The sequence below is a fragment of the Aythya fuligula genome, chromosome 4 (assembly GCF_009819795.1).
Source record: "Aythya fuligula isolate bAytFul2 chromosome 4, bAytFul2.pri, whole genome shotgun sequence".
NCBI lineage: Eukaryota > Metazoa > Chordata > Aves > Anseriformes > Anatidae > Aythya > Aythya fuligula.
The window spans coordinates 26,302,273-26,329,742 of NC_045562.1; the positions used below are offsets into that span (position 1 = coordinate 26,302,273).

The 27,470-nt window shown below is 39.7% G+C and overlaps 1 protein-coding gene across 1 annotated transcript in view; it reads left to right on the forward strand.

Moving 5' to 3' along the window:
* Positions 1-27,470, forward strand: part of SH3RF1 (SH3 domain containing ring finger 1) — an 85,233-nt gene that overhangs the window by 53,472 nt on the left and 4,291 nt on the right. Inside the window, exons 5-11 of the mRNA XM_032187079.1 lie at positions 6,001-6,303; positions 7,172-7,282; positions 14,858-15,012; positions 17,389-17,559; positions 17,705-17,964; positions 21,935-22,293; positions 24,464-24,798. Coding sequence (XP_032042970.1) covers positions 6,001-6,303; positions 7,172-7,282; positions 14,858-15,012; positions 17,389-17,559; positions 17,705-17,964; positions 21,935-22,293; positions 24,464-24,798 — 1,694 coding nt within the window. The remainder of the gene's footprint in view (positions 1-6,000; positions 6,304-7,171; positions 7,283-14,857; positions 15,013-17,388; positions 17,560-17,704; positions 17,965-21,934; positions 22,294-24,463; positions 24,799-27,470) is intronic.

Below are 27,470 nucleotides of genomic sequence, written 5' to 3' on the forward strand. Positions count from 1 at the left end.
GTACTCCTGTCCTCGAGTTGTTTCTGCAAAAAGGCCAGTCATCAGCTCATGTCTGTGGTTAGGTTGCATGCTACTGTCCTGTGCTTGTTTTTTTTTTCCATAAGAAAGCTCAGTATGTTGCTTATATTTGAATCAATCCCATGAGTAAGCCTTAACTTTTCCCTAATATGTTGTTTGCTGTATAGAATAGTCAGATTCTGCAGGCACTGCTAGTTTCAGGAGGTAAACAAACATATTGAGGTGTATCAGGTACCTTGGGGTGCTCTTAGTAGTGTGGCTTTTTTTTTTCCACACTCTTGGGAGATCCTTTAGCTTTTCTGATTAGGTAATTCATAGAAGTGAGTACTGTTTTTCTTTCTGTGATCTCCATAATTTGTGAACAGACTGTTAAACTGGTGTTAGAGAGTAGACAGATAATAACAGAAGTGGATGTGGCCAGTGTATAAGACAATGTGGAATGTACAAATTCTCAGGAAGGGCATGAAGAATTTCGGTCAGAAAAATAAAATGTCTACAAGTACAAAACGTATAAAATGATTAGTCTTTGAAAAACCTACCAGTTCTTCCATCGTGAAAGGTAGGATGCTGACAGAATAAGTAGCAGAATAGTCTTTTTTTGATCATATTTTCTACTTGTTTTATATCCTTCAACTTGCTGTTGGTGGTCTATGTTGAAATGACTTTTCACTAGTCTGTCAAAAGTAGGTATGCTCTAAATTTAAAATTTAATTAATCTTGATCAAAATAATGGGTTTGCAAATTAGTTAGAGAAAACTGCATGGTGATGCCTTATGTTCTACACAAATGGTACAAAAATATTTTGCTTGTATGATTCATGTCCAGTGGGAGGAAAATCTAGTGTCTAGGTTTTACTTAGGAATATTTACTACTGTGACATTGTCCTCTACCATTCTTCCTTTCAGTTGCATTTTAAAGGGCCAATAATAAGAACATATAGGAAACATTTCTGTGTTCTCATCTTCATATCTGTTTTAATATCCTCCTTTATGTCCCTCTTCCACTGCATTGTATTGTAGGTTCTTTTTCCTCTTTAAGGCCTTCCATAATTTAAATTTTCCTGCTTCGATGTCCTAGCAGGTTTTTATGTCAGCTTCTCATTGTTCAGTAATTCCCATTTTGATCCTTGTTTGTCTATTTCTCGTGTGTATGTGTGTGCAATTTCCTTCCAGATCTCTGCATTTAAATAAATGGTTCTCCAGTGGTATTTATTTTCTATGTGTATATACGTATTCTTTAATATTTTGTACTGCTTTATATTATCCACTTGTTACATTTTCTGATTTCTGAGGATGAGTATAAACTGTTGACATTTCTATGAGACACACTTACATCAATACGACGTAGATACTATCACAATTAATAATGTGTAACTTGTGTAGTAAAGTTTTGTTGGGTTAAAATACTTCTTTGAAATTCCTTATGAGCATAGTAGGTCTTAAGACTCGTGGAAAAGCAGTTAACATAAATAGAAGAAATAACATGCTGAAGAGTGGAAATACTGTTTCCACAGTTGCTAATTTCATTCTTTCTTTGTAATATTCTTGAAAATAGTTTTTTTCCCTTCATTATTGGTGCAATTATCAAGTAATGGTTATATTTATTGGTACACATTAATATGTACAGAAAACTGGTGCTGGTGTTACATCTGAGGCGATCGGCTTTGGGGCAGATGTGTTCTGCAGTGGAGCAGGGGATCGAACAGGCAGGGCTACTTTTTCCAGCACCGAGCCCACTCCAGGGAGCCACCAGGACCCGGCAGCCCTCGCCAGGGAGGTGAACGAGGCAAGAACGAGGCGTAGGCGGAGCCAGCAGCGCCCCCTCCCCGGCCGTTCATAAGCTGCCTCTAGGGAGCACGAGTGACCAGGACAGGCAGTTAGGGTGTGGTGCGGCAGTTAGGGCGTGGCGTGGCAGAAGGGCGTGGCGTGGCAGTTCACGCAGGCAGGGTGAGTGGGGAGGGCAGAGCGCTCCCCCCCGCCCATACGAACACCTCCTTAACGGCGGACTACCGCTAGCTCAGCTGCAGTGGTGTACACCAGGCACAGTGTGCTCTCCAGGAAGTCTGTACACACCAGACCAACTGCCTGCTCAAAACTGCGGCAGTTCAGGTCTCTGGGTGCAGGGAGTGCCTGAGCCTGTTGCTACCACCTGCAGGGGGCAAAGAGACTGTGTGCGTGAGGTGTGAGCAGGTGGACGACCTGGTCCAACTCGTGGCAGAACTCAAGGAGGAAGTCGAGAGGTTGAGGGATATCAGGGAGTGTGAGCATGAGATAGACTTGTGGAGCAACTCCCTGCGCAGCCTGAAGGACAGGCCCCTGGGTGAGACACCCCAAATGGGGGTGGACCCCCAGCCCTGTTGTTGTCGGGCAGAGGCAGGGGGTCTAGGAGTTGAGGAGGAATGGAGACAGGTCCCTGCTCGACATCGCAGGTGATGCACTCCCCCACCAGCCCCACCTTCCCAGGTGCCCTTACGCAACAGGTTTGAGGCCCTGGAGCTTGAGTGACAGGTAGCTGAGGAAGAGGTAGAAAGTCTTCCCAGGAGGATGCCTAGGGCGAGGAAGTCAACTCCATGCCTCAGAACTGCCTCCACCAGGACAGAAAGAAGGGTGATTGTTGTGGGCGACTCCCTTCTCAGGGGAACAGAGGGACCTATTTGTCGGCCTGACCCTACCCGTAGGGAAGTCTGCTGCCTCCCTGGGGCCAGGGTCAGGGACATTGCCAGAAAGCTTCCCAGCCTGGTTCACCCCTCTGACTATTACCCTCTTTTGATAGTCCAGGCGGGCAGTGACAACATCGAAGAGAGAAGCCTCAAGGCTATCAAAAGGGACTTTAGGGGACTGGGTCGGTTAGTGGATGGAGCGGGAGTGCAGGTGGTGTTTTCATCCATCCCTACGGTGGCAGGGAGGGGTTCAGAGAGGACACGGAAAGCCCACCTGATTAACACGTGGCTCCGGGGCTGGTGCCAACGCAGAAATCTTGTTTTTTTTTGATCATGGGGCACTTTACTCAGCTCCTGGCCTGATGGCCGCAGACAGGTCCCTATCTTTTAGGGGAAAAAGGATCCTGAGCCAGGAGCTGGCAGGGCTCATTGAGAGGGCTTTAAACTAGGTAGGAAGGGGGATGGGACTGAAGCTAGGATTGTTGGGGCTGTGCCAGGGGTAACAATGGCAAGGCTGGGAGAGAAGGCAATGGCCCAACTGAAGTGCATCTACACTAATGCACGCAGCAGGGGTAACAAACAGGAGGAGCTGGAAGCCATCGTGCGGCAGGCAGGCTACGACTTGGTTGCCATCACGGAAAGGTGGTGGGACAACTCTCATGACTGGAGTGCTGCAGTGTCTGGCTATAGGCTCTTCAGAAGGGACAGGCAGCATGGAAGGGGTGGTGGTGTGGCTCTCTATAGCAGAGAGAGTTTTGATGTCGCGGAACTTGAGGCTGGGAATGATAAGGTTGAGTCCCTATGGGTTAGGATTGGCGGGAAGGCCAACAAGGGAAGCATCCTGGTGGGGGTCTGTAATAGACCGCCAAACCAGGATGAGGAGACTGATGAGGAGTTCTACAGGCAGCTGACAAAAGTTGTGAAATCATCAGCGCTTGTTCTCGTGGGGGACTTCAACTTCCCAGATATATCCTGGAAGCACAACACAGCCCAGAGAAAGCAGTCTAGGAGGTTTCTGGAGAGCGTGGAAGATAGCTTCCTGACGCAGCTGGTTAGTGAGCCTACCAGGGGAGGTGCCCCGCTAGACCTTCTCTTCACAAGCAGAGAAGGACTGGTGGGAGATGCGGTGGTTGGAAACTGTCTTGGGCAGAGTGACCATGAAATGGTAGAGTTCTCCATTCTTGGAGAAGCCAGGAAGGGGACCAGTAAAACCGCTGTATTGGACTTCCGGAGGGCCGACTTTGAACTGTTCGGGACACTGGTTGGTAGAGTCCCTTGGGAGGCAGTTCTGAAGGGCAGAGGAGTCCAGGAAGGCTGGGCGCTCTTCAAGAAGGAAATCTTAATGGCGCAGGAGCGGTCTGTCCCCATGTGCCCAAAGATGAGCCAGCAGGTAAGAAGAGTGGCCTGGCTGAACAGAGAATTGTGGCTTGAGCTTAGGAGGAAAAAGAGGGTTTACAATCTTTGGAAAAGAGGGTGAGCCACTCGGGAGGACTATAAGGATGTTGCGAGGCAGTGCAGGGACAAAATTAGAAAGGCCAAAGCTCATCTGGAGCTCAATATGGTGACTGCTGTCAAAGACAACAAAAAATGTTTTTACAAATACATCAGTGCAAAACGGAGGACTAAGGAGAATCTCCAGCCTTTACTGGATGCAGGAGGGAAGTTAGTTACGAAAGATGAGGAAAAGGCAGAGGTGCTTAATGCCGCCTTTGCCTCAGTCTTTAGCGGCAAAACCAGTTGCTCTCTGGATACCCAGTACCCTGAAATGGTGGAAGGGGATGGGGAACAGAATGTGGCCCTCACTATCCATGAGGAAAGTGTTGGCGACCTGCTACTGCACTTGGATGTATGCACGTCGATGGGGCCAGAAGGGATCCACCCGAGGATACTGAGAGAACTGGCAGAGGAGCTGACCAAGCCGCTTAACATCATTTATCAGCAGTCCTGGCTATCGGGGGAGGTCCCAGTCAACTGGCAGCTAGCAAATGCGACACCCATCTACAAGAAGGGCCGGAGGCCAGACCCGGGAAACTATAGACCTGTCAGTTTGACCTCAGTGCCAGGGAAACTCATGGAGCAGATTATCTGGAGTGTCATCACGCGGCACTTGCAGGGCAACCAGGTGATCAGGCCCAGTCAGCATGGGTTTAGGAAAGGCAGGTCCTGCTTGACGAACCTGATCTCTTTCTATGACAAAGTGACGTGCTTGGTGGATGAGGGAAAGGCTGTGGATGTGGTCTACCTTGACTTCAGCAAGGCTTTTGACACTGTTTCCCACAGCATTCTCTTCAAGAAACTGTCTGCTCCTGGTTTGGACTGGTGTACACTTCATTGGGTTAAAAGCTGGCTGGATAGCTGGGCCCAAAGAGTCGTGGTGAATGGAGTCAAATCCAGATGGAGGCCGGTCACTAGTGGTGTTCCCCAGGGCTTGGTACTGGGGTCAGTCCTCTTTAATATCTTTATCGATGATCTGAATGAGGGGATTGAGTGCACCCTCAGTAAGTTCGCAGATGACACCAAGTTAGGTGCGTGTGTCGATCTGCTCGAGGGTAGGAAAGCTCTGCAGGAGGATCTGGATAGGCTGCACCGATGGGCTGAGGTCAACTGCATGAAGTTCGACAAGGCCAAGTGCCGGGTCCTGCACCTGGGGCGCAATAACCCCAAGCAGAGCTACAGGCTGGGAGAGGAATGGTTGGAGAGCTGCCAGGCGGAGGAAGACCTGGGAGTGATGGTGGATAGTCGGCTGAATATGAGCCAGCAGTGTGCTCAGGTGGCTAAGAAGGCCAACAGCATCCTGGCTTGCATAAGAAGCAGTGTGGCCAGCAGGGCTAGGGAAGTGATTGTCCCCCTGTACTCGGCTCTGGTGAGGCCGCACCTCGAGTACTGTGTTCAGTTTTGGGCCCCTCGCTACAAGAAAGACATCGAGGTGCTTGAGCGAGTCCAGAGAAGGGCGACGAAGCTGGTGAGGGGCCTGGAGAACAAGTCCTACGAGGAACGGCTGAGGGAGCTGGGTTTGTTCAGCCTGGAGAAGAGGAGGCTCAGGGGCGACCTTATTGCTCTCTATAGGTACATTAAAGGAGGCTGTAGTGAGGTGGGGGTTGGTCTATTCTCCCACAAACTGACTCAAAGCGTGTTGAGTTGATAGTTAAAAACTTAACTCTGTAATGACTAATTTTTAGGGTAGGTCAGTATGGCACGTTTTTAAATTGCATAGTTTAGATTCAGCTATAATGAAAAATATAAAAGGAAAATATATTTTGGCTATCTTTGGGTGATTTTCTCAAAATCAAACTAATTATTAATGTGTGAATATTTTCTTGTAGTTTAACACAGCAGCCAAGCAGCTGATAGAATTGGATAAGCCCTCAGGTTCTGCTGTAGACTCCGGAGAAGGTACCTCTGGGGCAGCCCACAACAATTCAGTCCAAAAGCACACCGATACAAAGAAAAACACCAAAAAACGGCACTCTTTTACCTCCCTCACGATGTCCAACAAGTCTTCACAGTCCTCTCAGAATCGCCACTCAATGGAAATCAGTCCTCCTGTCCTCATCAGCTCCAGCAACCCAACCGCAGCAGCCCGCATAAGTGAGCTGACGGGACTTTCTTGTAGTGCCCCTTCTCAGGTAATTTACATTAAATTAAGTATAAATCGTCTGTGTATTTTTTAATAACTATAAAGGCTTATGATCTTGTCCTGTTTACCCCAAATTATTTGTTACATGTAAGTAATACTAGCATACACTTTCACAAAGCTCGTCTTCCAACATGGAGAGTGTTTTAAGGGAGAAAAAAAACTCCTTAGAAATGCAGATGTGATTATCTTGTAAACTTATTTTCACAGTTCTCAATGTCCAAAACATCAGAAATTGTAAAATCTTAGAATCTAGAGTGACTTGATTCATTTTCTTGTAAATTGAATATTGTACTGTATACTAATAAAGCATATGCAAATAAAAGTCAAATTTAACGTGAAAATTACATACATTCCAGAAATGTACCGCCTTAATATGATTGTGATAAGTAGAAGTATTTATCTGGCTTCATTTATTTGTTAGTCTCATGTTTTTTCAAGGCTGTTAATTACAAAGTTCAGGAGTTAGTGAACAATTGTCTGTTTCACATAAAGATTAAATTTGGGGAGTAGAAATGGTAATAGAGACAGAAGTGTGGAATTATTATACATGAACTAGTAAATATGTTTTATTTGCATGTCTTTGGGATCCAACTGACATTTATGGAAAAAAGAAAATGATTATAAGTGTTTCACATTGGTAGTTCAATATATCTCCAAAGTTTCTGAAACATCAGAAAATAATTTGCTGAAAAATGGTGAGCACTATGATCCAGTGTTGTTTGCACGAGTATCTAACCATAAATTATTTCTAAAGTTACGGACAGTAGAATGCCAGTGATTTTGACCATGAAGCTTTACAGCTGTGTCAAACTAATCAGAACTGACCCTGCTGTTGTGTTGTTTTCTTGTTTTGACAGGTTCATATTGGTACTACAGGGCTAATTGTGACTCCACCGCCTAGCAGCCCAGTCACAACAGGGTCTTCATTTACCTTCCCATCGGAAGTTACCTACCAAGCTGCTCTTGGTGTAAGTACCATTTAAGAAAACTCATCCTTTTATCTTTGGTCTGTACTGTCACTTTCATTCCAGAGATTTCACTGGATTCTTTCACTGATTTGAAATAACGAGTTTATGGTGATCATCTGTGTGATAGACAATAGTATAAACAATTAGAGAAAAAACATTATTGATAAAATAATGCTTGAATCCTGTGATCCATATCCATTTCTCCATCTTTCCTCTGTGCAGTAAGCACAAGAAATATACATCCTTCAAGAACAGTAGTTCTTTTCAGCATGAGAAGGAAAGAGATTATCTTGGGGGAAGGTTAGGAGAAACAAGCAAGACCTTGAAAAACAAAAACAAACAAACAAACAAAAAAAAACAACCCACAACCAAAAAAAGTACAAGAACTTAGACCTTGGTTACCAGGTATTTTTGTCTTCCTTAACTCATTACTAGCAAGATTCTCTGAAATTTCAAAACTGTGCTTTCTTTAAACAAGCTTATTTTAGTTGTGTGTACCCTTGTTAGATAGTGGATGTATCAGACATGTCTAGGTTGGGTTCTTTGAAATCAATCTGAACAACTTGCAAATGGTCATCTTTTACAGGAAGGAATACACTGTTCTGCTACTTTCCTTGGACAAAGAAATTGTCATCAAAAAGTGCAGGATTTAATTCCAAAAACAATGGATGTTTGTTTTGCTGTGTTTTTGGTGGACAGGCTCTGGAATGTCCTATATCATACTGCACTTTTCAAAGACTGACCTTAACTGCAGTCAAGAGCGTAGATACCAGTTTTCACAGATTTTAAAGGGAACTTCATGAATTCTTAGTTTGATAATATGAATTCTCTGAATTTGATACTTATTTCAAGTCCAAAAATTGTGTCCTTAACCTTTAAGGGGTGCCACGGTTAAATAATAATTTTCCAGTTAGTCTCCTTTAAATAAAAATTAAGAAAAAAAAAAAAAAAGCTTGAGGCTTGATTTGTTTAGGTGTCTAATTATCCTTGCAGCCTTTAAAGCAAGTAAAACGTGATGCTTAGCCTTGCTACTAAATTTCTCTAGGCTGGTTTTCAACTTTGAGCACTTGAATAATTTTACATAATTGTCTGTAAAATCAAAGGCAGAATTGTCTGCCTTCTGCTATCAATTTTTTGTTGTTTAATTAAAGGCTTAGGTGCGGCTTGGTCACAGCTGAGAGGTTTCATTTTGACCACTTCCTTTGGAACTCTTAAGTTACATTTCTCAGTCCTTCAACTTACGATGCTGTTAGTTTCTGAATTATTTCCAGTACTTTCTTCTGGCATGGTAAGTGCATTCCAGAACGAGGCACAGTACTACACGATCATTTTAAGTGGTGAGAATATTGATAGTGTGACCTTTTCACTTTTAGTCCAGTAGTGTGACGGTTCCTATCTTGAGAATTTCCATGCATGGACTGAGTGTGGCACCAAGTTTTTGTTCAGCTACATATCCATGATGATCCCACAATTTTTTGTTGTCATCAGTGGTACAGTGATTGCTCTCATCCAAGTAAATATATTTCACCACGTATGTTCAGATGGACGAGCCTATTGACAAGTACACAGACAGTATGTTTGTGCTCTGTTTTACTGAGTAATCCAGGTTGTGCTGTAGCAATTCTTTGTCCTTTTATTGTTTATCACTCCTTCAGTCTGTGGATCGTCTGTGCAATCTTCCTGTTAAAGTTATTCTTGATCCAATTAATAATCTGCTTAGACTTGTATTTTAATGTCACAGAATGATTGAGCTTGGAAGGGACCTCTGGAGGTCATCTGGTCCAAACTCCCTGCTCAAGCAGGTTGCCCAGGACCATGTCCAGATAGATTTTGAAGATCTCCAAGGACTCCTCAACCTTGCTGGGCAACCTGTTCCAGTGCTCAGTCACCTTCACAGAGAAAGAAAATTTCCTGAAATTCAGATGGAGCCTTCTATGTTTTAGTTTGTCCCTACTGCTTCTGATCCTGTCACTGGGCACCGCCTGGCTTCATCTTTGTTGCATGCTCCCTTATATACACTGATAAGGTCCCTCCTGAGCCTTCTCTTTAGGTTGAACGGTCCCAGCTGCCTCAGCCTTTTGTCATAAGAGAGATGCACCAGTCCCTTAATTATCTTTGTGGTCCTTTGCTGGACTGTCCAGTATGTCCGTGTGTGGCCTGTATTGAGCAGAGGGGCAGGATCACCTCCTGTAACATGCAGGCAGCGCTTCTCATGCAGCCCAAGGTACCATTAGCCTTCTTTGCTGCAAGGTTACACTTCTGACTCATCTTCAACTTGGGTCCACCAGGACCCCCAAATCCTTTTCTTGTATCTGACGTATACATCTAATACTGGAAACAATTAGCTGCTTACGTACTGGCTCATGTAATCTTTTAGACTTCTTTCATCCTGTCCTTCAGAAAATACCTTCAAGCACTGAGCAAACAAAATAACTGTTGATATCATCTGTGCTGTTAGGCAAAATACAAGTCTAGTTAATGTATTTGCTGCAAACATCAAGTATTGATTTGATTTGTGGCCAAGATACTCAGTTTTGGAGAGGATGAGTTAGGCAGCATTCAAAGCATAATTTCAAGAGTTCTATCAGAAGTTTTTTTTATTATTATTATTCCTTTTAGTAACAAACAGTTTTGCTTGTTATTAAGAATCAGTAGTTCTTTCTTTGATGCCAGCATAGAAGAATACTTTATTTTGTTGGTGGTGCAAAGTCGTTAAAGCACCTCGGGTGCTTTAGTTGCATAAGCTTGTTCAAAAGCAATCTCACCATCAGTACCCATAGGGATGAAATTACAGTGCTAAATGCAACATGGATTGAAACTTTGCCACAGGATTGTCCTATATCCTGGAGTGATACTTTCTTTTTGTGATAACCAGGTTCTTGGTTATGTTTCCAATTAGGCATATAATTCCCATTGAGAAGCTGAATTATTCTCTGCCACCCTCTTTAAAAGTCAATAACCTTCTGTACATAATGTTCTGTTTCTTTTTGACTTGTTTGCAGCATGACTAAAATACAAGCTGGTGCTGGCAGCCCAGACTACAGTTAGGTGGTTCCTATGTTCTTTTACTATAGATGATATTAGATGATGCAATTTGTACTCATAGACTGTGAAGTGTGTCTTTAAATTCCCCCTTTTCACTTGCTTCATAAACTCATTTTAATTTTAGAAATCTGCAAAACAGCTTTGATAAACCAACAGTGAAGGTGATGTTCTTTCTCTCTAGATTTTTTTCCCCTCCAGAAATACCCTCCCTGACATTCTCAGCCTTAATGTTAAGCCGCAGAACAATTGTGCTGTATTATACAATATACCAGTGGTTAGCTTGAGCCCTTTTGCTTTTGTGTTTTTTGCTTTTTTAAGTAAAAGCTCTCGCATTTCTCAAAGCTTATCCCTTTAGCTTTTCTCTACATTTCTGAGTACTATGCAAATGACAAGAGAGTTGGGATGGAATGGGGAGAGTTTCTCTTTAGCATGAATATGATTTAATTGGATCTTCTTCCTGTCGATCGTTCTGGCATTTATAACACTATTTAAAGTAACTGTTCTTTGAGAGCAAGCCATTCAATACTACCTTTTACTTCATGCCAAATTCAGATTAGGGGAGAAGAATCAATAAGAATTAGGAATGATGATGTTTTTTGTCAGATGGCCATATACACCATCTGCTGCTTGTGTCACATAAACAAATTTTTATTTGCATTGAGAAAACCTGTGATAATTTCTTTAGAAGTTTTATTTTACAGCAGCAGTTCTTTAAACAAGTTCTGTAGCCAGCAGCATGAATTCTTCTTTTGTGTTTTGAGGTTTGATTCTTTGAAATCGAAGAAGCTATGAACTGAGACAAACTTCTCACAGCTGAAGCTTTTGATTGTGATACTATCATTTAGTGTTCTCTGGGACTTCAAACCATAGCTTTGCCCTTAACGGGGGCATTAATTGGTCTTCTCTTCTTGGCTACTGGCATTTTTGAACCTTGTAGGTGCTTGGTATATTTGACATTCTTTATAAAATATAAATAGCAGATGTCAAGTTCAATAGTTGTTGGGCGAAAATATGCATGTACAATTAAGTCTCATTTACATTGGAGGAAATTCTTGGATGTAATTCATAAGGCAGTTATCTAATGGAGGAGATCTAGTTGCTATAGATTTTGCTGAAAAAAAATGTTAAAGGAAGTATGTGATTTGAGCCGTGGTATGGGAGAAACAGAGCTGAAATATACTACAGCAAAGTTAGAGTTGCATTCAAAACCAGCAGAAGAGAAACAGAATGCATCACCAACAGATAGCTTACCATCCTTTCTTTCTGCTTTTTACATCCTCTAAAGAAGGTTTTGGACTGTAGTTGACCCAGATATCCATATTTCTACTTCTTTAGATTGAATATGTTGACTTTGAAATGGTGTCATGATATGTGCACTTAACTAGCAAAAACAAGTGGTCTATATTTGGATGGTTTACATTAGCTTACATGTTGAAAGTTCCAAAAATTAAAAAAAATCCCTGATTGTTCTAGTCCTGTTTGTTCTCTTGCCTACACACAAAAAAATTACCCTTCTGTATTAAAGTACATGAGGTAGTCTGATTTATTAGTAATGAGGCACAAGCTGTGAGGGTTATAGTATACTGATGACTTTTAACTCTCTTTCATGTTGTTCCAGCTGATTCAATAGTGTAAGTCAGGAGGAGGTTTAAATAAGAACTGTCTGAGTTTTAACCAACAATAATTCAAATTAACTTTTGTAGGTAAGAGGAAGCAGCTGAAAGAAATGATGAGGTTTTATATGAGAGGCCTGCTCTTGATAACATATATTTATAGTTTAGGAATTTTGTTAAATATGAGCCTTAATTTGTTAGCCCTGAGGGGATTTTGCAAGTTGTATATTTTTTCCTAGACCTTGTGGGACTGACAGTTAATTAATGTTTTTTCCTACTGCTGTGCCTTTTGTTGTTCTTTGCGTGAGCTGATTATTGGTCTTCAGTTGACTGATACAGGAATGAAGGCTAATTATATTTCAGCTTAGTGGTACATATGAGTTTCTAGAGCACAGTTATAAGTACTATTTTAAATTTTTACATAAATTAAGTATCAAATTAAGTATAACGTTTCATCTTTCAATTAAAAAAACGTCATCGCTTTTCAGAGATATGTTTAAGATGCTGGTTTGTGCTGAAAATACATCTGCTGTCTGAAGAGTAGTTGCAGAAAGTTTCATTTTTTTCCCACTCAACTGCTTGAAATAAAAATACTTTATTTTGATAAGGATATTTTGTTAAATCACAGGAGGGGTTTGCATATATTTTTTCACCAAGTGTTGAATATGGAAACCATCAAAGCGAGCTTGCGCTGTAGAGGTAGATGTGTTTCTCAATAGCTACAACAATGGATACATGCCAGAAAACTTTCTGAAAATTTAGCTAGAGCATTTGGGGCTATTTTATTAAGTTGCAGCAGTGCAAACTGAGGAGCAGTTGTCTTCTAAAGCCTATCAGGTAGTTTGTTTGGATTTCTAAGTACTTGCCAAGTCTTCTGGCGTTTAACTGGGCTGCGGCTCACTGCAGGTTTCATTACCATAGTAATAGACACGGGAAGGGGAGCAGAACCTTAATGGAGCAAAATAAAAAAGAGCTGGGAAGATGCCTTTATTGCAGCTCAAAAATCTGTGTATGTCATGTGGTCAGATGAATAAAATACAATGTGCAGTATATATATGTTTAGAGATACAGGAAGTGTGAAATATTGACACCTTGATACTGGGCATGAATAAGTATTTGAAGATTTCCAGCTAACCATCTCTAATGTGAATTTACAGGTTCCCTATGTATAAGGAAATCTAGATTCCTAAAAAAAACGGTTTGAATCTGTATTCTATAGACCAGTTGTCTAAAAGGTGTTCACATTTTTCAGCCTGGATTCATCCAAGGCATTTGTTGAAGCTGAATGGGAGAGGGAATTAACTTGGCTGGAAAGCAGTTGAAAGAGCAATGTTAGTATTTCAGTATGAATGTTTAAGATATTTTTAAAATATTGTTGAATGGATGGGGATCTAGAATATAAAGCAAATGCATATACAGTTCTTGTAAATAACTAAGTTAGTATGAAAGCTCACAGTTATGCTTCACAAGCAGGTCATGTCTGCTTTGTATTGAATACAGTTGATCTGTTTGATTTTTTTAAAAAAAAGCATGATTAGAAAAAAATAATAAAAAATAACTATGTAATTTATATTGCTGTTCAGATCTAATTAAGCATAAGAAGTTTGAAATTATGTTTGCTGTAAGAGATAATCAGTTTTCTCTAGATTTTGTTCCTTTTAATAATTTAGTACTTTACTGTGTCTTGACAAGTAAGACTAGTTCAGAGAATCATCTTTTTATTAATGCTCTCAAAATGCAGTGAGGTAATAATCCCACAGTGCAGAACTCCTTTGCCAAGAGATTTTTGTTTAGAAAAACAACAAACTTTAGAAGTAGGCTGTTTGAGGGAAATTAAAATTACTTACAATTATATTTTTCCAAAGCAATAATGTAGCGCTGTGCATTTATATGCTGCTGTACTGGATGAGCCAGGCAATGCTTCAGTACATTTTGGTAATTTATATACTTATGTGGGTTTTTTTAGATCTAAAGTGGCATTATTTAGAGTTTTGCTTCAGTATTAAAGGGTTGTTTTAAGTCAAAGATCATGTATGAAATGAATTCTGTTTCACATTTTAAAATGTTTCAGTTTTTTATTACTCTTTTTTTTTTTCCTGTTTGTTGTAACACAAATAATTATTTTTGGAAAGGGGGGGGAGAAAAGTTCTCCTTTTGTGAGACACTTTTCCCAGGAGTGTTGGTACGCAAAGTCCTAAAGAATTGTCTAAGGCTTTATAGAACAGAAGGTAACAATTGCTCCATTGAGCCTCAAAAGGCATAGAATCCTGTAGGCAGGACCCCCCTTAGGATCTGCCTGTAAAGAACTGTGCCTTTTTACTGGGGTGTTTGTTAAAGATTACCAATCTCGATAATACTGAATTTCAAAAGCTAACTCTTTAAACTAGAAGAATAGGCGAAAGTGGTAACAATAGCTCAGTGGCTATGGTCTCACATTGTGCTTGCTTTTTGTTACCCATACATCAAAAGAAAATTTTCCCCAGAAGGGGGTGGTTTTGGGTGCACTACTGCTGAATGGCACATTCTGTTTCAGCTTCAGATTACAAAAACAATCATGTTTTGAAGTACAGTCAGCAGTAGGATGTTAAAATCTACCTCCTGGAAGGCTTCTGCATTTTTTTGAGTCCTATCTTAAAGATTTTATAATTAGAAACAATGCTTTCTGTTTTTCCTCTGCTGAGAAATTGCTTGTCATTTGCTTAATTAGCTGCCAAGACTTCAAGAGTTTAAAATGCAAAAAGTGAAATACAAACAAACCTAACTCTCTGGTTATATTTTACCAGTAAGTAACGGAATACTGAACTCTAGCTGATTTTTTTGTTTATTTTCTTAGCATATCATACTTCTCTTTCAGCCGATTCAGCTCATCAAACAATATTGATCATCTGTTGCTATTTTTTTTCCCTCAAAAAATCAGAATATGAATCCCCCACTTCCACCACCACCTCTCTTGTCTGCTGCAATCATTGCATCAGCTTCTTCTGGACCTCAGTCTGCAGGTGTAATACAAAGGCCAACATCAGGATCAGCTGACCAAATGGCACATTTACGACCACAAACTCGTCCAAGTGTGTAAGTAAAATTGAAACTTTTTGCCAATCAGAACAATGTAACGAGTTCAATAACTTCATTTATACATACTTTGTGCCAGCTGGCTATGTTCTGCTAAAATTCCCAGGAAACCACGCATACAACTTAGAACAAAAACAAGGCATGCATAAAGGTGATATCCTCAAATGGCTTTTGCACTGAGGGTTATTTATGCCTTAAGTAGATATCATCAGCTCTTGATGTGTATAGGAAACAGTCACTTCAAAAATACAAAATGTTTATCATGTCGAAGATGAATGAATCGTTGAGTCAGTGATGAGGACTGTGTAACTCGCAAGTGGCGAACACAGGAGTGAATTTATTCAATGTTTTCTGTTATGCATCGAATGAAAAGGCTATTCTCATATGGAATAACTTATGCCAAAACATAGAAATGCTGTATCTCATTTAGACTGTTATATTAGCATGTCATTGTCAGTCTGCTTGTCTGAGATGCGATTGAAATTTGACTGAGGATTCTACAGTTCAGTTAATTAGTGGGTGTCAATTTGGAATGAAGGCAGAAAGCTGCTAGTTAGCATTATGTCTTCACACTTGTACAAGCAAATGTGCATCATCCTTCTGGGTGAAAATATTTTGTGTATTAACATGTGCTTCTGACAACATCTTCTCGGAAGCTTCTTTGTGTGCAGTTTGGAGAATAAGAAAGAAAAGAAAAAATAAAAATCAGGAGTGGTTGAACCACGTAATTGGACACATTTGAATAATGCAAGGGCTGCTTTTGTTCTCTCTTTCTTTTTTTTTTTTTTATCTTCCCACCAGGTTTCCTCCCACTCCAAAAGAGCGCCCATCTTGTACAGCAGGTGCATCTGGGTTTGGGCTGTTTCTTCAATGTTGAGCATCTTAACGCTGCTTCTTATGGATCATTGTGCTTAGTGCAGTTAATCAAGTTCCCATCTCATTTATTCCAATCCTCCATCTTCAAAGGGTTGCTCTATAAGAGGATACTAATGAAATTTGTAATGATTTAACTAAAAGGGAAGTTAATGAACACCAATTAAGGCCCATCAGTTGCTTTCCCATAGAGGTTCAGCATGTGGCTTTGTAGATTATGTGCTAGTGAAGCCTTTTGTTGCCAACATGTTATATCTAGCCTTTAAAGCATATTTTGAACTTGCTTTACTATGTACCTATATTGCCTTTAAAGCATTTTTGCAGGTAATGCAAAGATTCTTGGGTAGACAACAAAAAATACAAATACAGTACAAAGTAGATAAGCATGCAGTTAATGCTTTCGTTACTGTGTGTAAAAGACGATTTTGACCAGAGAATGTTATATAAAGATTCCTTTCTACTCCTGGAGTAACAAGGGGAGTGGGAAAGACTAAAACTGCAAGTAACTGTGGACCCTTTTCCAAAACAGGACGTTCTACCCATCTACCCTGATTGGCTACATCTTATGAAAAATACATTCTTTTTGAAGAAATGTGATTTATTAGAACGTCATTTCCTATAGATCAGGGACCATGATTATATAAACGTTTATATAAAAAAATTTTTAACAGTTTTCTAATGTTCAAATTGTGGCAGAAAATAGAACTCCATATATCACTTTTTAATATGACCCTCTGCATTCTTATTTGAAGACTTCCTTAGGAATATTCCAGCATGCAAATACAAAAGTTGCAGGTTTATTTTTTTATTTTTTCTCTGTAAATCCAGATACAGTTTGGTACTAATATTTAAAAAAAAAAAAAAAAAAAAGTAAAATGCTTCTCAGTTTTCAGTATGATTTCAGATGCGCTATATTATACATTAATGTTGCTTTGCAGGAAAAAAAAAAAAAAGAGTGAAGAAACTTTAAAAGGTGAACAACTGCTAGCTAACTTACCCATAGACTTCCAGTTCCAGTATCTTTTTTTACACTGCAGTTGCGTGGGAGGATTCCAATTTTGCAATTTGATAAGTATTTCTGACGCTGATCTTTTATTCCCAACTAACTGAAAATTTCCTCCCCCTCCCTTCCATTTCCTCCTCCCAAAAGTTGGCATGTCACCTAGTGGGAGAGATTAGAAGGAAGCGTGGTGAGAGAGGAGTGGGTTTTGATGGGATCTGGAGTCATTAATCGCCTATTTAGAGGTCACTAACTGAATAAAGGAAATGGACAATCTTATTGGAAGTATTTATATGTTACAATGCTTTTAATGGTCATTGTTCTCCTTGTTACTACCATAACTTACTGGTTTAATATTGAAACAGTGTGATTGATCAACTGCCATACAACCCTTTCTGCCATGACTTCTCATCTCCGACCCTGAATTCTCTCAGCTAGAAAACACAAATGATGTTTGTAATGCTTTTAGATTTAACAATTACATCTACTTTCCTTTCTTGTAGATATATTGCTATATACCCTTACACTCCTCGAAAGGAGGATGAACTGGAACTGCGGAAGGGAGAAATGTTCTTGGTATTTGAACGCTGCCAAGATGGCTGGTTCAAGGGAACTTCCATGCACACAAGCAAGATTGGTGTTTTTCCTGGCAATTATGTGGCTCCAGTTACAAGGTACGTTTTCATACAGGTGTCTAAATAGTTCCTAGGTGTCTAGTTTCAGGTCCTAATCCTTAAACTAAATAATGGAAAATCTGTAGGTGTCAGCAACTAGCGTGTTTTTCAGTTGTGTTTTAGTGTTTTGTTTTCAATTTGGCAGGACAGTGACAAGTGCATCACAAACAAAAGTTCCCATATCTACTGCTGGCCAAACAGGACGAGTGGTAACTATGGTCAGCCCTTCCACTGCTAGTGGAACATCTCAGAAGCTCCAGGGGAATGGTGTGGCAGTGAACTCCAGCACAGTACCCACAGCTGTGGTTTCTGCAGCACATATCCAAACTAGTCCACAAACCAAGGTCCTTATGCACGTGACAGGACAAATGACAGTCAACCAGGCTCGCAACGCAGTTAGAACAGGTAAAAGAAAAAATTATAATTAAAAAAAAAGCTTTCTATTTGCAGTAGTATCTTTGTGGTAAACTATAGGATTTGTCTGGGCAGGTAGCTTGAGTTAGAATATGTGTAAATACATGTTTCTGTTTTTCTAAAGTATTTTTATATTATAGAGCTGAATGCTTTCTGAAATGCCAGTATATCTCTCTGAATTGATAAATCTTTTATTATTCTCCTCCAAGCAATTGTGTGTACATACGTATTCCTACTGTTGGAAACTTATATATAGGTATTTTAGGTGGAAATTTTTGTTTTTCCATCAGTATCCAGGATGAGGACATTCTTTGAGCTTCCCGACTAATACGCAATTCATGTAGTAATAAAAGTGATAAGAACATCTGAGTCATAGCTTATGTTTTTGTGCTAACTGCATAACAACTACAGATTGCTCTAATTTACCATTCGTTGTTAAATTCTCAACCTAACATCTTTGAAGACTTTTAGCATTCATTCATTCTTCTCTTTCAGGGCTGAGGGCTAGTTTTTATGCTTTCCAGTTTGTTCTCTATACTTGACTTGAACTTTTTCCAGCTTTGACTCTGAAACCATTAAGACTAGACTAGCTTCAAGATACGTACCATCTATGTCATAAAACAGTATTATATCCTGGAGAAGAGGAGGCTGAGGGGAGACCTCATTACAGTCTACAACTTCCTCGTAAGGGGGTGTCGAGAGGCAGGAGACCTTTTCTCCATTAACACCAGTGACAGGACCCGCGGGAACGGGGTTAAGCTAAGGCAGGGGAAATTCAGGAGGGGGTTCTTCACAGAGAGGGTGGTTGCACACTGGAAAAGGCTCCCCAGGGAAGTGGTCACTGCACCGAGCCTGTCTGAATTTAAGAAGAGATTGGACTGTGAACTTAGTCACATGGTCTGAACTTTTGGGTAGACCTGTGCGGTGTCAAGAGTTGGACTTGATGATCCTTAAGGGTCCCTTCCAACTCAGGATATTCTATGATTCTGTGATTTCTGACAGGTATAACTCTGGCTTTACTGTCTGGGGCAGGCCACATCATAGTGAAACATGCCTTCTTGTTATTTAACCCCAGATCCAAAAAGATTGATAGTGGTATTTTCAGGAGTTTTTGCTTACCAAATCTGTGCACTCCACTGTGGATTTGCCAGGCTAGAAAAATAACATGCGTCTGGAATATTATCTGTTCCAGTTGCTCCTAGGCCCTCAAGAGGAGGAAAAATAATAATAATAAAAATAATTAAAAAAAAAAAAATACTACAGCAATGTAAACCTCCACTGCAAATTATCCCAGTGTTCCATCTTTCAGCCTTGTATTTGGGCCCTAAGATCTCTTGGATGAAAGAATCATGAATGGAACTTTTTTTAATCACTACATCCTAATTGGCAGAGCAGGAGAGGAAATGAGATTCCAATGGTATAATCTGTTACCAAATTAAGGATGATTATTTTTTATGGTCTCAATATCTGTGATTTAGCCCACTCTTCCTTCATGGTCATCTCCTAAAACACCTTATGCATGCTTGGATGTCAGCACCAGGTTTGATTTTGCAGGTAGAATATGTGCATGTGTCTTTAGATGCTTTGTTTCTTTAATTGGCCCGTCTTCCTCCAGGCTGATCTGAGGCTGGAAGACATGCGATAGTCCTTTGTAACCACTTTGTTCTTTACCTTTAAATTAGAAACAACAACAACAACAAAAACACACCAGGTGCTATTGGCAGCTGGTAAGAGAAACCAAGCAAAACATCTGTACATTTTTGCCTCTCAGGCACAGGTGGTTCCTACTTTAAATCCTTCTTTTGAGCTGTCTAAAAGTTTGCAAGTGACAGCACAAAGGAGAAGGTTCCTGTGGGCTCCAGAGGCTTTTCTGTCTCTGCATCTCTGCACTTCTGTCAAGATGAATAAGCTCTTACAGTTCCATTCAGCTGGAAAACATGACAACATGCTTTCCACCAACTTTTCAGGTCCCAAATGGAAAATTCAAAGGGGCTGCGCTCTCTTCACAGGGAACTTAACATTGGATTGCAGTGTAAAGGTGACCTGTTCAGTCACAGCTCAGTCACAAATACAGATCTGTTCTTGTAATGGCCTGTTTAACTAGAACCGAAGCAATAATGGATGCTTTATGTGCAAATGTTACATAAAACTGTGTAGTCAGCATCTGAAATGTGATCATCTTGAGCTTTTGCTTGCTGAGTGTTGTTCTCTCAGCAAGGCTTCGCAGGCTAATGCTGCATTTTGCAGGGCTGTTCTTTGCTTTCAGTTCAGCTCATGACTTTGGGGATCCTTCTTCAAATGATCTTAGTGAGATGTTGCTCGTCATCGTCTGCACTGAGGGGTATGCATTCTTTGATTGAAAGGAGCTGGAAAAGAAGTGTATATTCCGCCTATTTCATTAAAAGATGAACTAATGAAAGCAGGGGAACTTGAAGCCTTTTTCTATGGATTTCATCAGGGATCAGGAAACAAAACAAGAAAGCTATTCCATACTTGTGCTCTGTTTGCCTGCAATTATAGTAGCAGCTACTTGTAAGAAAACTGACTTTATGTCAGGAACAAAAGGCAGCATTAACAATTGGCTTTTTTTTTTTTTTTTTTTTTTTTTTTTTTTAATATACCAAAAAGCTTGCTGCTGATGGTTTTAGGCAAGCCTGCACTCTTCCTTTTTGAAATGTTCATGGTGCTTAGAAAAGGTCTGCTGCAGTGGGAGATCTTACATATCACAGAATATACACAGCAATTTGTGGTGCTTTCTTTTTAGGAAACAACTTGTGTTTCTTATCTCAGAGATTATAATTGGCTATAATACTTCCTGTAGCATTGTTATATCCCATTTGTGAATTGTGTCAATCTTCTCTAATACACTGTTGGTACAATATACCAAGGGGATTAGTAGACAGCAGAACAGAGTGAGTGAGCGCTAGAGGCTTGATGCCAGCATATCAGTTACGAGAAGACTGCAACTCTAATTAGTATTTGAAAAATCAAAGTGAATTGATATATTTGAGAAGTGCGCTCACCAAGCCAGAGAGATGACCCCTCTCTAGATACTCCGTTTCAGTGTATTTGAAGGAAAGAGGCCGTGCAGCAATGGAATGCGGCGTCTTGCCTCGTGTTGTTTGGGTGAAATGTCTGCACTCCATGCCACCTGATTGTACAGAAATACTCAGCCTGTTTTAATGATCTAAAGCATATAATGTTGATCATATAACTATGGCAGCAGTGTTGCTTCTTGGAAAGGATAAATTAGTTCATGCAGAGGTCTGTGCTTTGCAGCTAGGCTGCAGCCCAGGTTAGTGTATTCATCCCTATGCTGTTTTCCAACTTCCAGTGTAAATGTTGCTTTTATTTCACAAGGGAATGAGTAAATCCGTTCCTATATTTAAACATCCCAAGAGACAATAGCTTACGTTTTCAGAGAAACCACTCACAGCAGTAATTGCCACTGTACTTATTGTTTGAAAGACCCACTAAATCTGTTGTGATTTTGTGAGTAGTTTAGGGAAAACAATCCAATTATATTTTTAGCAGCTTCTATAAGGAGTGTTTCTTCCTACATTGTTTTATATGCCCTGACAACTACACAGCATATTAAAAGGAACAAACAAGTTCCAGGCAGGATTTAACTAGCTCTTGTGAACTAAAATGTAATGTTTGCATTTCTGTTCTTATGTGAAGCATTTTACTTAGCAGCTTGGCTATCTCCACAATAGTTGCAGTGATGTTAATCTTCTGTTGCATACTGGTGCAAGTAGGTTACCAGGAGTATGCTGCCACTTTATTATGCTGAGATAAATTGGATGCTGTGTAAGTTGTTATTATAGTAATACAAATGGAATTGGCACAGGTAGGAAGGAAGCTTCTTGTAATTGATTAGTTATAACACAGTGACAGTACCTCTCTTTCTGTGTGCCTTATGAAAAGATGAACTCTCTTGCATATTATTCTTTTGTTCTAGTTGCTGCACACAATCAAGAAAGACCTACAGCAGCAGTCACACCCATACAAGCACAGAGTCCAACATGCCTTATTCCTGCAGCTGTGATCATTCCCCACCACTCCGTTGCCTCCCAGCAGCTCCAGCCCCAGCTTCCAAATACTGCTGCTTACGTCACAGCTGTGAATGTGAACCGCTCAACCATCCCTCTGGCATGTGCAGCAGCTTCTTTGAATTCTCCCAGCGTTGCTGCTTCATCTTTGGAGGGAGATATTAGTGGGAGAACTGTAAACACTCACCCTGGAGCTCCTGCATCTCCAGAGAGTGCTTTAGCAGCTGGTGGAAGTGCTGCTGTCAGTAAAGCAGACAAGGACAGCAAGGTGGGTAGAGAATCAAATCACTTCCTTGCATTCTCCAATTTTTATCATTCAAACTTTTCAGAAATCTGTATTTATTTCTTACATTTGCGGACTTGGAGGACCGTAAGTTTGCAAGGCTGAGCCTGAATCCCAGGCAGCCATTTTGTGACTACAGCAAGCCCATTCATGGCCATTCCATAATAATTTAGGAGGGATAAAATACAGAGCAGACTTTGGAGAAGGGTTAAAATAGGGTAGCAGATTGATGCCTCTAGTGGTGAAAAAAGGTGAACTGGTAAAGTTCAGACGAGCTATTTGACTCTTGGAATTTTAAATACTTTGTTTTCTGGAACTGTGACCAGATTGCCAGGTGCTTTAGAAAGTTACATGGTTAGTAATTGTTATCAGTAAGAATCTCTAAACTAGTATACTACCCTGGTAATAGGAAAAAAAAAAAAAAAGGTAAGAAAAAAAGAAAATAACAACAACACCAAAACTTATAGGAACATAAGAAGTTTGGTCTAACAAAATGAAATTCATATTTAGTAAAAAAACAGTATCCCTTTAGGTTGTATAAGTGGAAAAAATCAATTATGAAACATTAACTTTACATATAGTATTATAACATCTGTCTTGTTAAGTAGACAGAGACTATGAAAAAGGTTACAAGGAGTGCTTATTGTACAAAGAAAAAAAAGAAAGCTGCAGTATCAATCACATAAGTATCTTTTGTAAAGGGAGGTCAGTAGAGTTTCTAGTGATTCAATTTCTCTTCCTTCCATTTAAAGTACTTTTCTCTGTCTGAAATCATTTTCACTGTCCAACAAACCACGTCATTATGTTACATTGTTGGCAGAAACATTTCTCCAAATTTCTGAGTGGTTTTCTTTTACAGTTGTGGTGTCTTTGGAATCTCTTTTTTTTCTGTTTTTGACAATTTCCTTTAAATCTCAAATGTTTTAGACATTACCTTGCTACTTTTCACCCACATGCACTCCTTAATGACGTTTTTGAAGGTTTTAATCATAGGTTTGTAACTGTAATCTCACCCACTTCTTAATTATTTTTGCTGATTATTATTGAATGGAGGAACCTAGAACTTTGGTGGTTTTTTTTTTTGTTTGTTTGTTTTTTAAATGGCTTTAGCTGTAACCACTGAATCTAGACCAAGGTGCTTTTAGGCAGAACTTTTAGAAAATAGATTTAGAGTTTAAGGTTGAAGATGCTAACATATTCGGACTGTGTTAATTACTTTTAGTTTCTCTATTTCTTTCCTATATTGTAGACAGCAGTTCTTTCCTGAAATAGCTTTAATTTATTGGAGACTTGGAAGAAAGACTATTTTTCATTCACAGTTCACCAATTCCACTGCATCCCAAGCTATAATAAAAATCTCATATTGCTTAGCTTTTCTCTTTCTGTGGTTAAATAGCTTATTTTTGTCTTCAGGGCTTACAATCTGGCACCTCTCATAAGCACTAAATTCACTTAGTCAAAGGGTTGGTAAGAAGATCACTGCCACACCCCTTTAAAAAAAAAAAGACAAACACACAAGCTACTTAAATAATTCTCTTTAGGGTAAGTCTTAGTCTTCAGGGATTCCTGTCTGGACAAGCAAAAAGAATGTTTACAATTCTCCCCTCTAGCAGAACAGCAAAACACAATACATTCCCCTTGTGGCAAATTTCTGCTAAATCATGAAGGTCTTCTCTTACTGAGGGAGGGTAAATAAAAGACACTTATCTAAACAGCAGCCTCCAGGGCAGACTTTTTCTCCCTGGTTGGTTTGAAATAATTCTTTATTCCTTCCTAGAAACTTCCCTGTTAACTAAATGTTTACTTCTTAGATTCCCTTTGTGGGAATCTAACTCCTCACTCGTTTTTCTAGACAACCTTTTGGGCCAATGCCATTGGCTTTCTAAAGTAAGCCTTAACTTACCTTAACTGAGCAAAAGGGCTTAGCATATTCATGGTCTAAACGAGTCACTGTTTTTCTCTTTAGAATTTTAATAATTATCTTTCTCTTTTATAATTTTCATAATTAACTCTTGTAATAATTTGTACAATGTCAAGCATTTCCTCATAATTTACTTGAGTCCTCTCTGATCAAGGTGACATCTGTAAGAAGGAAGTGTTCAACTCTTTGTGGAATGCCTTTGTTCTAAAATGAAGCACTGCTTTTTGTTCACAGAAAGAAAAAAAGGGGTTGCTGAAGCTGCTTTCTGGAGCATCCACCAAACGCAAACCCCGCATGTCACCTCCAGCATCACCAACTCTGGAGGTCGAGCAAGCAGCTGCAGAGTTAGCCCTGCAAGGTGCAGTTGGGCCAGAGCTTCCCTCAGCAGGTGGTCACAGCAAAGCTGGATCCTGTCCCACTGACTGCGAGGTCTCTGGGCTGGCGCAGGAGACGCAGCATCGGAAGACAAGTTCCCTGGATTCCGCTATTCCAATAGCGCCGCCGCCTCGGCAGCCGTGCTCATCCCTGGGTCCGGTCCTGAATGAGTCCAGGCCTCTTGTCTGTGAAAGGTAAATTATCCCTGTCATGAAACTTAGGCAAACCAAGGAAAAAATTGCACACGGATATTTGTTGTGTATTAGAACTGTTAGTAGCTCTTCAAAATGCTGAGGTTTTGTAGAAAAAATAGAATTTGCTCATTTAACATTGCTTTATATGCTTATCAACCAACTCTAATGTTTGTTTTTCTTTCTGTGTTACTTTAAAGTTTTGGCATAAAAAGACACTCAAACACACTGAGAACTGAGGTAGATGAAACAGAACACTTTATAGTCTTGTGTATGTGAACATCAGGTTAGTCTTTGGGATTATTAGCAGTACATAATTGCCAGCCCAAATATATGTTGAATAAGGCACTTATCTATGCTTAGGCTTGCTATGTAATTTCTTGAACTGTTGCAGAGATGGCTTTTCTTTGCATGAAGGCCCTGTTACTGTGCACTCCACATAGGAACCTGTAGGGCAACCTCTGCATCCTGGCAAGTAAGCCTAAAAAGCGCACAGTTGTCTGATCTCTGAAGCTGACAGGCAGTTGCTTTAAAGTTCTGTCCCTTTTATTTTGTGTCCACGTATTATTTTCAAATTTCAAGGTCCTCAGTAGGCTGCACAGCCTGTGAAGGAAGTGGCAGTTTTCTGTCTCTTTTTATTACCCTTGGTAGTAGACAAGCAATATGAAGAATGTCGTAGGATTTCTTTTGCAGTAGCTACAGGATTGTGTGGGATACAGAAAAAAATAGGGTTGCTGTATAACAGTTCTAAGACTAAATTGATTCATGCTGACTACTGTAGACTTTGTTCTGATACTATTAACTCGTGGCGTGTGGGCATACCATTGCACTTCCAGAGTCCCACTGATCTAAAGCTACATTTGTGTCTTAAGAGCCGGACAGTATGTAAGTTTCTATTTTGACTTTTATTTGACTTCTGTCATACCTTTAGCATTTTTTAAAAAAGGTTATTACTGTTTCTGTGCAGTTTTCTTGCAGGAAATGTCTTATTTCATATTAAATTTCTAAAGTTGATTACATTCATAGATAGAAAATAAAAGCTGAAGGACTTTGCTTTAAAACTAACAATTTATTTTCACATCATCACGAATTTATTTGGCACAGTAGTATATTTTAGTGCTTTAAATGTGACAATAATATCAAATTCATTCTGGTATGACCAGTGGATATTCATATAAAGCTATTTGCATCCTCACAAAATGTGGATTTTTCATTTCCATGATGGAGTTTTTTTCTTGTTACTACTTATTGCAAATGATGCTGTATACTTTTATTGATATAATAATAATATACACTCAAACATTCCTTTTAGTATAAATCTGTGTCCATAATGTTTGTTTAAGTGATAATTGCTACCACAAAATAATTTTCCCTGATAGTCATATAGAATCGTTACACTTTTGTCAGCACATTTAAATAGAATTTCATCTGGGTTCTCTTTTTCCTTTTCAGGACAGAGTTAATACTTTTCTTGCTGATTTGCTCTTGTTAAGTTTGTTTCTTTAGGCTGAATTGCTTCAAATCTGTTGCTTAATAATGCATACAACTCACCTTGTACTTGAAGTGTTCAGAGTAACTTAGAAGCATCAATCAGTCTTACTAGTTCTCAGCAGGCATATATAGGGAATGTACTGATGGTACAATAGTATCTTCAGTGAAAATTTGGAGTTGAGGAGAAAAATAAAAATAAGTTCAGCAAAAAGCAAAAGAACAGAGAAATCTCCTGCTAAAATTGTTCTGCTCTTAAATATCACAATTGCCATCACAGGCTACAGTCTGTTTGGAAAAAGTTTTGGTACTCTTTCTATTCTGACTCCAGCTTTGGACTATAATTATTAGTGTTTAAAGTTTATTTACAAATCTGACTCAAGGATTTAGGAGTCAGGTTCTGCTGATATTCTGGATGAATTGGCAGCAAAAGTGTCTGAATCAACTCTGAAAAGCCCTTGAAAATATTCCTGTTTAACACTGAGTTTTCCCTGGAGTCCTGGCTGCCTTTAAAGACACAGGAGTAAATTCTCATTGTAATCCCACTGTTTCTCCGTTCTCTAGAATTGCGGGTTCTCTAAGAGTGTGTTTGATGTATGCTCTACGGAAAATAGGAAGTAAAAAGGTGAACCATTAAAGAGATTGTTTCCAGTTATACAGAATAAATGGATTAGCATATTTGATAGTGCACAGATTCTTTGTGGTGTGGATTTGCAGATAAATATTGTGATACCTGTAGCCATTTCTCTAAAGGAAGGGAAGATGATGGTATTCCCTTCCATCTTAATATTGCAGGACTTCTCTGTAGCAAACCAGTGGTTTACTTGCCACTACTGTACTCTTCTCCTTTGAGCTAGGTTGACTGCCCAATGGTGACAATGCTCTTCCATATGTTCATTATAAAGGATAAGGAGAAACGTTATACAAATTTCATCCAAGCCTCTCTTCCAGTCTGGGGCAGTTTGAAGAATTCTTGTCTCCTCACAGAGTGCGTTAGATCACCTGAGACTTTGCAATGGCGTTCAGTCATTCTTCTGGTCCCTCAGCCAAGCTGCAAGTTGTCTTACAGTGGTACCAAATCTTTTTCAAGACTTTTCTCTTTTAGAAGGAAGCATTGATTAAATAGCCTTAGGTTTTACAGTAAATATATAGCACTGTAATAATCAACTTTTCAGCACCCCACAAGG